Source organism: Tachyglossus aculeatus, chromosome 20 (genome assembly GCF_015852505.1).
Source record: "Tachyglossus aculeatus isolate mTacAcu1 chromosome 20, mTacAcu1.pri, whole genome shotgun sequence".
NCBI classification, from domain to species: domain Eukaryota; kingdom Metazoa; phylum Chordata; class Mammalia; order Monotremata; family Tachyglossidae; genus Tachyglossus; species Tachyglossus aculeatus.
The window spans coordinates 32,619,770-32,632,965 of NC_052085.1; the positions used below are offsets into that span (position 1 = coordinate 32,619,770).

The 13,196-nt window shown below is 54.8% G+C and overlaps 1 protein-coding gene across 1 annotated transcript in view; it reads left to right on the forward strand.

The window, feature by feature from the left end:
* ARHGEF17 (Rho guanine nucleotide exchange factor 17) overlaps nucleotides 1-13,196 on the forward strand; it is a 44,568-nt gene that overhangs the window by 16,487 nt on the left and 14,885 nt on the right. The window contains exons 3-5 of the mRNA XM_038761682.1: nucleotides 11,080-11,157; nucleotides 12,130-12,312; nucleotides 12,768-12,884. Coding sequence (XP_038617610.1) covers nucleotides 11,080-11,157; nucleotides 12,130-12,312; nucleotides 12,768-12,884 — 378 coding nt within the window. The remainder of the gene's footprint in view (nucleotides 1-11,079; nucleotides 11,158-12,129; nucleotides 12,313-12,767; nucleotides 12,885-13,196) is intronic.

A 13,196-nucleotide genomic window follows, 5' to 3' on the forward strand; every position in this document is an offset into this window, starting at 1 on the left:
ACAACTCAGTCAATCAATCAGTAGTATTCATTGAGTACTTACTATGTGTAAAACACTGACTAAGTGCTTGAATGAGTACAGTGTAGCAGAGATGGCAGACATGTCCCTTGCCCACAACAAGCTTACAGTCCAGCCTGCTCACTTGATTTTTCCATCACCAACTTACTGTGCCACCATCTCATCCATCTCACTACTGACCTTTTACCCACATCCTCCCTCTGGCCTGGAACTCCCACCCCCTTCATATATGACAGACCACCACTCTCCCCACCTTCAAAGTCTTATTAAAATCCCACCTCCTCAAGAGGCCTTCCTTGACTAAGTCCTCAATTCCTCTACTCCCTCTCCCTTCTGCGTGGCCCTTGCCCTTGGATCCGCGCCTTTATTCACCCCAACCTTGGCCCCCACGGCATTTATGTATGTATCCAGATTTATTTTAATATCTAACTCCCCCTCTAATCCAACTCTGTTATATTGTACTCTCCCAAGTGCTTAGTGCAATGCTCTGCACATAGTAAGCCCTCAGCAAATATAATTGATGATGATGAAGATAATAAACTGTAAGCTCCTTGTGGCATTGAACATGTTGGATGGTTTGGGCTGGGTCGCTGGGGAGAGTCAGGGATGGAGAGGGGAGGGTTAGAGAAGTTGGATTGTTTGAGCTGGACAGTGTGGCTTAGCGGACACAGCATGAGTCTGGAAGTCAGAAAGTCATGGGCTCCAGCACTTAGAACAGTGTTTGGCACATAGTAAGTGCTCAACAAATACAATAATAATAATAATCCTGGCTCTGCCACATGTCTGCAATGAGACCTTGGACAAGTCATTTCACTTCTCTGGGCCCGTTACCTCATCTGTAAAATGGGGATTAAGAGTGTGAGTGTGTGGGACGGGGACCATGTCCAATCAGAATATCTTGTATCTACCTCAGTGCTTAGAAGAGTGCTTGGCAACATAGTAAGGCACTTAACAAGTACCATAATCATAACAATTATTATTCATTCATTCATATTTATTGAGTACTTATTAAGAGCTCTGTACTAAGAAGAGCTCTGTGCTAAGCAGAGCACTGTACTAAGCACTTGGAAAGTACCATTCAGCGTTATTACTGGAGTAGGGGCATTCATTCATTCATTCAGTCATATTTATTGAGTGCTTACTGTGTGCAGAGCACTGTACCAAGCGCTTGGGAAGTACAAGTCGGCAACATTTAGAGATGGTTCCTACCCAACAACGGGCTCACAGTTGGAGAAGCAGCGTGGCTCAGTGGAAAGAGCCCGGGCTTTGGAGTCAGAGGTCATGGGTTCGAGTCTCAGCTCCGCCACATCATCATCATCATCATCATCATCAATCGTATTTATTGAGCGCTCACTATGTGCAGAGCACTGTACTAAGGGCTTGGGAAGTACAAATTGGCAACATATAGAGACAGTCCCTACCCAACACATGTCTGCTGTGTGACCTTGGGCAAGTCACTTCACTTCTCTGAGCCTCAGTTACCTCATCTGTAAAATGGGGCTTATGACTGTAAGCCCCATGCGGGACAACCTGATCTCCTTGTATCCCCCCTCCCCCAGCGCTTAGAACAGTGCTTTGCAGATAGTAAGCGCTTAACAAATGCCGTTATTATTATTATTATTATTATTATTATTATTATTAGAAGGGAGATGGAGAGAGGGGAGTGCTCCACCCCACTGGGCCTCTGGTGATGATCCACCCCTTCCCTGCGGGCAAGTTGTGATGCCCCCAGCCAGGAGTCCCGGGCAGCGGGAAGGGAGGGAGGTATCGACCCCCGGCCCACGTCATCCCCCGGGCCTGGAATGCCCTCCCTCTGCCCATCCGCCAAGCTAGCTCTCTTCCTCCCTTCAAGTCCCTGCTGAGAGCTCACCTCCTCCAGGAGGCCTTCCCAGACTGAGCCCCTTCCTTCCTCTCCCCCTCGTCCCCCTCTCCATCCCCCCCATCTTACCTCCTTCCCTTCCCCACAGCACCTGTATATATGTATATATGGTTGTACATATTTTTTACTCTATTTATTTATTTAATTTGGACCTATCTATTCTATTTCTTTTATTTTGTTAGTATGTTTGGTTCTGTTCTCCGTCTCCCCCTTTTAGACTGTGAGGCCACCGTTGGGTAGGGCCTGTCTCTATCTGTTGCCAATTTGTACTTCCCAAGCGCTTAGTACAGTGCTCTTCACATAGTAAGCGCTCAATAAATACGATTGATGATGATGATGAGGGGGGCGAGGGCAGGTGGAGCCCCCGAGGCTGACTGCGGGCGGGCCGGGGGCTGTGGCACCTTTCGGGACCCGCCTTGGGGGCGGCGGGCGAGGTCAGGCCGGGTCAGGCCGAGCCTTTGTGCGCTGCCCGCCGGGCTCGGGCTCCCGCGCGGGCCGTTCCCCCCACGTGTCCGTCCGCGTCCCTCCCCCCGGTCCAGCCGCGCCGCCCCCTTCTCCCAGATCAAATTCCTGGGAGGACGTCTCCTTGACAACGGCCGCGTTTCCCGGGCAACGGCCCCGCCAATCCCGCGGCCGGGGCAGGAGCCGCGGCCGGAGGCGCCGCTGGAGGCGGGCCGGGGGGCGGAGCCGGGGGGGCCGCGGAAGCCGCGCTACGGTTTTTCCTTAAAACGAAAAGAACAAAATGCAGCGAACTTTGGTCCAGAGACGAGATGAGGCCTGTCCCCGGCCCTCCGCCCTCCCTCACCCCCTCCTCCCCCTGCCCGCGGGGGTCTCCGGCGTCGGGGGCAGCTGGGGCTGGGCCGGGCCGCCCTCTGAGGATCCGCCGGCCCGGTCCCGCTCCACCCCGCGTGGGAAACCCGCATCCCGACCCTGCCGCTCCGTCCACACCCTCCTCCCAACCCCGCGGTGGCAGCCTCGGTTTCCACGAACGGCCGCGGGGTGGGCCTAAGGACACCTAAGGACTCTGTTCTCTGTCTCCCCCTTTTAGACTGTGAGCCCACTGTTGGGTAGGGACTGTCTCTATGTGATGCCAATTTGTACTTCCCAAGCGCTTAGTACAGTGCTCTGCACATAGTAAGCGCTCAATAAATACGATTGATTGATTGATTGACTGACAGGCACTCTCATGGAGGGGAGCTGCCCTTCGCCTTGCCCAGCTTGTCTGGACTTTGAGGACAGTCTGAAGGCCCGAGGAGTTAACCCTGGGATTCCTGGGGCTCAGCTGCAAAATGGGGATAGACACTTGGGACTGTGTCCAACCCAATTTGCTTGTATCCACTCCAGAGCTTAGTACAGTGCCTGGCACACAGTAAGCGGTTAACTAATACCAGAATTATTGTTATTACTCACTCCCTCCCTGCTCGGAGGCAGGGTTTAGGGGGCCTGTTTGAAGCCGAACCATGCCAGGCCCTATCGCAGGCCCTTGGTTTCTCGACCCCCTCGGCTTGACCGTCCCTCCTCTCTTAGTGGGGCTCTTTTAGTGGAACTGAGGGGCTGAGGAGAGCCTGGCCTTCGGGGAGCATCATGGCAGAACAAGGGTCGGCGCCTCTGCCCCGACCCGGGCCCCTCCCAGACGGCTCCCCGTCTCCCATCCGTTCCCACGACCCCAGGGGCCGAGGCGGAAGCCGAGGGAGGAGGGGGCCAGACAGGTCGAGCCCGGAACGGGATGGGGACCAGATGGCAAACTCCAACCCCTCAAGGTGATGCCCCCCGAGGGGAAAACCGGGGGTGGGTGGGGGATTCATTCTAGCAGATCAATCAATCAGTCCTATTTATTGAACAATTACTGTGTGCAGAGCACCGTGCTAGGCTCTTGATGGTATTTGTCAAGTGCTTCCTATATGCCAAGCACTGTTCTAAGAGCTGGGGTAGATACAAGGTAATCAGGTTGTCCCACATGGGGCTCACAGGCTTAGTCCCCATTTTACAGAAAGGTAACTGAGGCACGGAGAAGTGAACTGACTTGCCCCAGGTCACACAGCAGACAAGTGGTGGAGCCGGGATTAGAACCCACGTCCTCTGACTGGACACGTTCCCTGCCCATAAGGAGCTTACGGATCCGTGGAGTTTCCTCTTCTAATAATAATAATAACAATGGTATTTGTTAAGCGCTTACTATGTGCCTAGCACTGTTCTAAGCACTTCATTCATTCATGCAATCATTCAATCGTATGTATTGAGGGATTTCTGTGTGCAGAGCACTGTACTAAGCGCTTGGAGAGTACAGTAGGGCAATAAAGAGCAACAACCCCTGCCCACAAAGGGCTCACAGTCTAGAGCCAGCCCTTGGGGGGGCCAACCCCACTGTACCCGCTTCTGGCTCCTCCCTGGACCCCTACCCTTCGACCCTATCCCTAGGAAGGCCACCCTTCTCTTCCCCAAGGCCAGTCCAGGCTCCATCTTCTCTCAGGCGTGAGGACAGGGAAAAGGCCAGTTGAAACTCAAATGGATCCCTCCTATTTTGAGGCAGCCCCTGTGCCCGAACAATCAATCAACCAATCAGTAGTATTTACTGAGCATTTAATCTGTGCAAAGCACTGTAGGAAGGCTTGGGAGAATGCAGTAGAGATAACGGGGGAGACCCAAAAATGAATTTACTCGAAAGGGAAGTCAGTAGACTGTGAAGATATGCACAGAAGTGCTAAGGTGCCGGGTGATGGTGGGGGTAACTCGAGGTCCGTGGCCGAGTTGTATAATTGCAATAATAATAATAACAATAGCACTATTTGTTAAGCACCAAGCACTGTACTAAGTACTGGGGTAGCTACTGTATGTGCAGATCGGACAGCCTCTGTCCTATAAGAGGTTTAAAGTCTGAAAGAGGGAGAACAGAAATTCAGTCCCCATTTTAAAGAAGAGGAAATTGAGGTACAGAGAATTTCAGTGACTTTCGTGACTTAACCAACCAAGGTCATATAGCAAGCGAGTGACACTTTTGGAGGAATCACTGTGCTGGGCTGGAATATTGTTATATTGTACTCTCCCAAGCGCTTAGGACAGTGCTCTGCCCACAGTAAGCGCTCAATAAATACGATTGACTGACTGGAATCAGTGGGCAGGGACTGTCTTTATATGTTGCCGACTTGTACTTTCCAAGCGCTTAGTACTGTGCTCTGCACACAGTCAAGTGCTCAATAAATACGATTGAATGACTGAATGAATGACTGAATTAATGGGTGAATGGGCAGCTGCTAGGAGACCCGTTGTCGGGATGATGATGATGATGATGATGATTGTATTTGTTAAGTGCTTACTATGTGCAAAGCACTGTTCTAAGCGCTGGGGGGGATACAAGGTGATCAGGTTGTCCCACGGGGGGCTCACAGTCTTAATCCCCATTTTACAGATGAGGGAACTGAGGCTAAGTGACTTGCCCAAGGTCACACAGCAGACATGTGGCGGAGTCGGGATTCGAACCCATGACCTCATGGGGCACGATCCGGAGACCTGGAGTTTTATACTTGCCGTGTCGGGATTCTCCCACTCCCACCCCCTCCTCTCTCCCCCCACCCGGGATCCGCCTAGTAGTTTCCCAGTTGGGCAAGGTTGGATGGGCAGGTGGCCGGACTGGCTGTGCCCTTGGGGATACACGGCGAGGCCGAAGCAAAATCTGGTGCCCCGGGCTCTCCGCTCCCTGCCTGCATCCTGCTGGGTCGACGGAGGGTGGGGCGGGAGGAGGAAGAGGAAGATAGGGAGTCGCAAATATCCCGGGATGGAAACTCAGTGCCCGGGAAAATGCCAATCAAGCGCCTCCAGCCGGCTCCGAAGTTGGGGCCTCCACCTCCCGCTGCCGGCAGTGGAGAGCGCCTTGCCCAAGGAGGGTCCGCCCAAAGGACGAGAACCCCTCACTCTGCGTCGCCCCCGGAGGATCCCCTTCCCCTCTCTGTCCCTGGAGGCCGTCTAACCCAGAGCCCTCCCGCTGCATCTTAGTCTCGAGTCTGTCTGCTCCGGCACATCCGGAACCGTCCCTTTCCCTACCCCCACAGTGGGGAATATGGGGACCTAGTCAATCAATCAATCGTATTTATTGAGCGCTTACTGTGTGCAGAGCACTGTACTAAGCGCTTGGGAAGTACAAGTTGGCAACATATAGAGACGGTCCCTACCCAACAGTGGGCTCACAGCCTAGTGGGGAGAGTGCGAGTTATCTCATCCGTTAATCAATCAATCAATCGTATTTATTGAGCGCTTACTGTGTGCAGAGCACTGGACTAAGCGCTTGGGAAGTACAAGTTGGCAACATATAGAGACGGTCCCTACCCAACAGTGGGCTCACAGCCTAGTGGGGAGAGTGCGAGTTATCTCATCCGTTAATCAATCAATCAATCGTATTTATTGAGCGCTTACTGTGTGCAGAGCACTGGACTAAGAGCTTGGGAAGTACAAGTCGGCAACATAGAGAGACGGTCCCTACCCAACAGTGGGCTTACAGTCTAGAAGGGGGAGACAGACTGTGAGCCCCACGTGGGACAATCGTCATCGCCTTGTATCCTCCGCAGCGCTTAGAACACTGCTTTGCACTCCACTCAATCGTATTTATTGAGCGCTTACTGTGGGGAGTCCCCGTTCCCAATCCTGGGGAGTCTCCACGTCTGGAAAAGCGGAAAGGACAAGACTCTGCTTTCGGGGCGCATTCGTGGTTGGTGGTGGGGACGGGACAGGAGGCAGAGGGGGAAACCGAGGCTCCCCAGTAAGGCAGAGGGGGGAGTGAGGCTGGTGCCGCCTCTCCCCTCATTCCCAGGCGCTTCTGTCTGCCGGGCTGAGGGCGGGAAGGAAATTTACCGGGTGGCGGGGGACCCTGGCTCGGGAGCACGCGGCGCCCGGTTACCACAGAAACGGGCTCGAGGTAATTACATTGAGTAATTGAGTAATGAAGTCGAGGTCTGGCCTCTCGCTCACTCGCTTGAAGGAGGCTCTGCTGCTTGCCCCCCATCCTCTCCCCCCTTCAATAATAATAATAATACTAATCTCTCCCACTCCCCATCTATGCCCCCCTTCCCTCCCTCCTCACCCCACTCCAGAGTCACCACCTCACGGGGATCCAACCCGAGGGTTCGTAGCTAGGACCAAGGGTGATAGGGCGGGGATGAGTTCCTCACTGGGGGAGGGCTGGCTCCTGCCCGAGGACGTCTAGAGAAAGGGGAACAGTGGTTGGGACAGATGGATTTTTTTCAGGGGGCACAGAGCAGATAATAATAATAATAATAATGTCATTTGTTAGGCGCTTGCTGTGTGAAAGACACTGATAGCTCTGATGGATGGCTCTGATCTCCACCAGCCCTACTACCTGCAGATCGAGTAATAATAATAATAATGATAATGGCATTTATTAAGCGCTTACTATGTACAAAGCACTGTTCCAAGCGCTGGCTAGGTTACAAGGTGACCAGGTTGTCCCACGGGGGGCTCACAATCTTAATCCCCATTTTACAGATGAGGTAACTGAAGCACAGAGAAGTTAAGTGACTTGAATTCCTGATAGTGGTGGTAGTAGTACTAGTAGTATTTACTGAACACTCACTTGGTGCAGTGCACTGGACTAAGCACTTGGAACGTATAGAATAAAGAAGTGACACATTCCCTCCCACAAGGAGTTTTCACTCTAATGGGGAGAGTGGCAAATACTGACCAATCAACAAATAATAGAATGTACAATTGAATACTCCAGCGCTTTGAACAGTGCTCAGCACATAGTAAGCGCTTAACAAATACCATCATTTATTTATTTTTGTTTTTTTACAAGAGTGCTGAGTATGGGTATAAATGAGTTCATAACAGCGAAAGTTGGTTGATGGGTTTTTATGGCATAAGGCGCTGGGAAATTAATCAGGGAAGGCTTGTCTGTGGAGGTGGGATTGTAGAAAGGATTTCATATGGGGAGAACTGTGGTCTGTCAGATTTGGAGAAGCGGGGGGAGCTGTATGTGCCCGGGCAAACAATTCTGTGAGGGCCCGAGGTGGGGGTAGATCTGCCCCTTTCTGTTCCTGGGTGCTTTGTGGTGATGCCTGTGCGGCATCCCAAATCTAGGTGTGGGAGACTGATGGGTCTGGATGGGTCTGGGCGCTTCCCTGTGGGGAGCTCAGAACCTGTCTAACATTCATTCGGTCGTAATATTGAGCGCTTTCTGTGTGCAGAGCACTGTACTAAGCGTTTGGAAAATACAAAACAGCAGTGAAGAGGGACAATCCCTGCCCACAAGGGGTTCAAAGTCTAGTGGGCTGTTCACAGTCTGTCACATAGGCTGTTCACAGTCTAACACGTGAACAGGCGTGTTTCTGGGCGGTTCCTCTGTGTGTCCCTTTAAATGTATATGTATACGTGTGTGTGTGTGTGTATTATATATATGTTTCCTGTGGTATATATGTGGGCCCGCTCGGGTGCGGGAGCTGTATCGGGGTTGATTCACAGTCCCTGCTCCTGCAGAGCTCTCTCCTCGAATTACGATTGCTCTCGCCTGCCCCGGCCCCTACCTCCCCCCTCCTCACCTCCAGCCCCTTCTCCATCCCCCACCTCCCCCTCCTCCTCCCCCTCCTCTTCCTCCTCCTCCTCCCCCTCCTCCGCGCAGCGCTGCGGGCCTGATAACCTGCGGGCAGTGAGGCGGGCCCAGGGGCCCCGGCGCTGCGGGAGCGAGGCTGGTCCGGGGACCAGCCAGCGCAGCTCCATCCTCTCCCATTCCTCTAATTCCCGCTTCCTCCCGGGACTCCCCAGCACCCCCACCCCGCGGTACCCCAACTCTCCGGATCCCCGGGGGCCCGGACCCTCCTGACCCCTGGTCCCCAGAGACTCCGGTCCTCCCCCCCGTTCCCCCCCTTCCCCGTCCCCATGCTGCAGATGGTGCGGACGCTGGCTCAGTTTACCATCGCCCTGGAGGACATGCGGGAGCTCGGGGAGGGCGCTGACCCCGCCGAGACCCCCGCCGAGACCCCCGTCCAGGACGGGCCCGAGCGCAGAGGCCGCAGCCCCGGCCTGAGCGAGGTGATGGGGGGGAGGCTCTCCGGGAGCGGTGGAAGGAGGGGGCAGGGGGCTGCCGCAGGACCCACTGCTGCCCTGGGGGCGTCCCTGCCCCTTCCCCCCCACCCCTGATCTCCATCCCCTGGAGAGGGGTTTCAGGGTACCATTTTGATGTGGGGGACGGGCAGGGAGAGAGGGGCCGGTGTCACGGGTGGGGGGACACCTCTACCACCAGGCCCCGGTGGAGCCCTGACCCACGGGACTTGCCCACGCCTGGGGGGGCCTCACCAGCCTCCCCCGGCCAGGAACGGATGGGGCAGGGGGAGCCCAGACCCATTGCTGCAGTTCTTGGCTCCGTCCAAGAGGAAACGGCGGGTGGTCGTGACTCAATGTGTGTGTGTGTGTGTGTGTGTGTGTGTGTGGTATGTATGTGAGGGAGTCTGGACCTACAAGTGTCTGCACTTCTGAGTGTCCTTGAGTGGGTGTGCGTGGCCGTGCCTGTGTCTGAACCCATCCGTCCACGGGGAAGCGGCGTGTGTCCGTGTTTCTGTGTGCCCCGCGGTTCCGGGCCTACAGGTGTCTGCACCTGTGTGGGTGCGTGGTGGTTACCGTGCGTGAATCCGAACCAGTGTCCGTATGTGCGTTTCTGCACATGTGTGCTTGGACTCCCGTAAGACCGGCCGTGTTGTCCCGGGGTCATCTGGCCCTGGCCGGGGTGTTTGTTGGGGGAAGGGGCTTGGGCGATGCCTGCTGGGCTGGGGGACTTTCCCCTGCCTCTCTGCCCACTTGCTGTTGAGCTGCAGACGGCCTGGGGGCAGCGAGGGTTGTTTCAGGTGTCAGACCAGGTGAGGCTTAGCACCAAGAAGAAGATGACACTTCCGAGGACATGACCAGAGGATACTCATTTCATGACACCTCCAAGGACATGACCAGAGGATACTCATTTCAGAGCTGCAAGGATCCCCGAGGGGGAGCCCCCCTGGGCGCCTGGCTTTCTGCCCCACTTTCTTAGAATTCCCCCATACACTCCTGCCTGGACGAGACCCGTGGTTGAGGGAGGAGAGCTTTCCCGAGGTCTCCTCCAGGCAGAGAGCTTCTCAGCCTGGGCTGGAGCAGCAGACCTCATTGCAGGAGCCAAACTTAATCCAACCATGATGGGAAGGAAATTCACCATTGTCTCCACCAGCAGCATCACCTTCCCCATCATCCCCACAGTTACCATCATCTCCTCTGTCACCACTATCACGTCCTCCATCGTCAACATCTCCACCATCATCACCACAACCTCCACTGCCACCATCACCACTGTCAACTCCTCCATCGTCCCTACTGTCACCACCATCTCTACCGTCATCACCATTATGTCCCACCGCCACCACTGCCGCCATCGGGGCAGAAATTCTACGTGTACAATGATGGGGCATGGTGTACTTCAGGCATGGCGTGTGTTTCGGTGGGGACAGGGGTCGGTGGGGGATGAAGGTGACCAGGACCTCATTTTATAGTCAGCTCTGACTTTAGACACCTATAGACCACTGGGGCTGTGCCCGCCAGATCACTGGGGCTGAGTCTGCCACATTACTAGGGCTGGGCCCACCAAACCACTGGGACTGGGCGAGGGTCACAGGCGCCCTTCCCCATGTCTGGATTTCAGACTAGGAGCCTGTTGGAGCCAGGTCGCTCAGCAAAGAGAGCTGCAGCAGTGCTCGAGCCTGCCCACCCCCCTTCGTGGTTTGGCATCAATGCGAGTCCTGCACAGCGGGGCCTCCTTCGCCCACTCCCACCTCATGTCGTGTATTTAGGGGATGGAATTCCCAGTGCAGGGTTGGGGAGATGCACACTCACACTCTGGTTTTCAGCCGGTTCCTTCTCGACCTAGGACTAGCAGTGAGGTCAGCAAAAGCCTGTCCAGGATTCTCGGGGTTCTCCTGGGGGAGGTGGGAGCAGAGTTGGGAGCGGGGGCCTGGCCTCCTCCAGCCAGGGTCCCAGATTCCATATTTGGTTCCTGCTGGAGCCTCGGTAACTGGGATGAAGGCGGAGGGGCCTGCAGGCACATGGCTTAAAGATCCTCGAGGAGAGGGGCCCTGGACAGCCCCCGTCCTCACCCTTCTTCCCTCCTCTATCCCTTTCTCCTTTCCGCCCTCCCTCCCTCCTACCATCTCCTCCTTCAGGACATGAGGAAGCATGTCATCATGACGTTGCTGGACACGGAGCAATCGTACGTGGAGTCTCTCCGCACGCTCATGCAGGTGAGGCCCGGACGGTGAGGCCCACCTCCTGCACCCCCTCTCCCTGTCCCACGCCCCTTGTCTCAGAGGTTACTCATCATAATAATATGTGTTGAGCACCTACTGTGTGCCAAGCACTGGGATAGATATGAGATAATCAAGTTGGACACAGTCCACAGTCTAAGTCAGAGAGACATTGAAAAGACATTGAATCCCCATTTTGCAGAGAAGTTAAGTGACTTATCCAAGGTCATCCTACAGGCCAGTGGCAGAGCAGGGATTAGAACCTTAGGAGCCCTGCTTTTTCCACTAGACCGTGTTGCTTCCATCTGAGACAAGTGGACTGGAAAAGAGTGGGTCAAACTCAAGGGAGGCAGAGCCCCACCCCCTTCCTTGTCCAGTTACTCCCTTGAGGGGTAAGGTAAAGGAACAGGGAAACATCTCAACATGAGAAGCAGTGTGCCTTAGTGGAAAGAGCCCGGGCATGGGAGTCAGAGGACCTGGGTTCTAATCCCGACTCTGCCACTCTTCAGCTCTGTGACCATGGGCACGTCACTTAACTTCTCTGTGCCACAGTTCCTTCATCTGAAAAATGGGGATGCAATCCTTGTTCTCCCTCTTATTTAGACTGTGAGCCCCCATGAGACCTGATTATATTGTGTCTACCCCAGTGCTTAGTATGGTGCTTGGCACATAGTAAGCACTTAACAAATACCATTATTATTATTATCAGACTGACCCTGTCTTTCCACCAGTGGAAGGGCTTGATGATAGTGACAGTGAAAGTGGTTAGTGACAGTGACAGTGATGGCAGTAGTGAAGGTGGTGGTGAAGGGGATGGTGACAGTGGTGGTAATGATGAGGTGGTGACAGTGACAGTGATGGTAGTAGTGAGGGTGACAGCCAAGGTGAGGGTGAAGGTGATGGTAACACTGAGGGTGAGGGTGAGGGGTCAGTGGCAGTGACAGTGGTACCTCACTCTTCCTTGGGAAGGTATACATGAAACCCCTGAAGCAGCCGGAGAACTCGATCTTGGTTGACCCTTCCCTGGTGGACGAGATCTTCGACCAGATCCCGGAGCTGCTGGAGCACCATGAGCAGTTCCTGGAGCAGGTGCACCAGTGCGTGCAGAATTGGCATGAGAAGCAGAAAGTAGGGGACCTGCTTGTGCAGTCGGTGAGCCCCCAGCCTGGTGCCCTGCCCCCCGGCACTTGCATGGGTGGGCAAGTCTGTGCGTGTGTGGGGACAGGCGTGGGCATGCTTATGGGAGTGTGGGCATGCATGAGTGTGCACGTTGAGTGTCTTGTCTTGTGCCCTCTCTCAGATTTTCAGTCCCCAACCCCAGGCCCTGAAGTCACTCCAGTGACCCATAGTCCTCGGACGAAGTCTGTCTGGGAATCTGAATGGAGTCTCCAGCTTTTGGGTCCTGATGTCTCTGAGATACCAGGATGCTGCCACAATTGGAGACGGAATAGGGCGGGACCTGGGTCTGCCTCTCCCTCCCTTCTTCCCTCCCCTTTCTTTCCATCTTCCTCACCTCCCACCCTCCGCTCTTCCTAATCCCGAACCTTCCTTGCCTCTCCCCTCTCTCTGTCTCCGCCCTCTTGGGTCTTGCCCTCTCCGATTCCCAGTTCTCCAAGGACATCCTGGTGAACATCTATTCAGCCTACATAGACAACTTCCTCAATGCCAAGGACGCCGTAAGGATTGCCAAGGAGGCTCGGCCTGCTTTCCTCAAGTTCCTGGAGGTTCGGAGTCTGGATGGGGAGGGTCTGGGGTAATCTCTTCACCTCCCAAGTTAGAGAGAAGGAAGGTAAGGGGGTCGGACTGTTCTTGTGGCTCAAAGCCAGCATAGTGGCAGCAGGCCGCCTTCTAAACCCCAGGGCAAGGCTCGATTTTCTCAGATGGTTAAAGGCCCTGAGCTGTGCTGGCCTGGGCTGAGCAGTGTATGCCAACCTGGGCCAAGTTGTGTGTGTCAGCCTGGGGCAGCTGTACGGGACAGGCTGGGCCGAGCTGGGCCAGGGCTCCAGCTCCTCCGCCCACAGCCATGCCCCTGACCT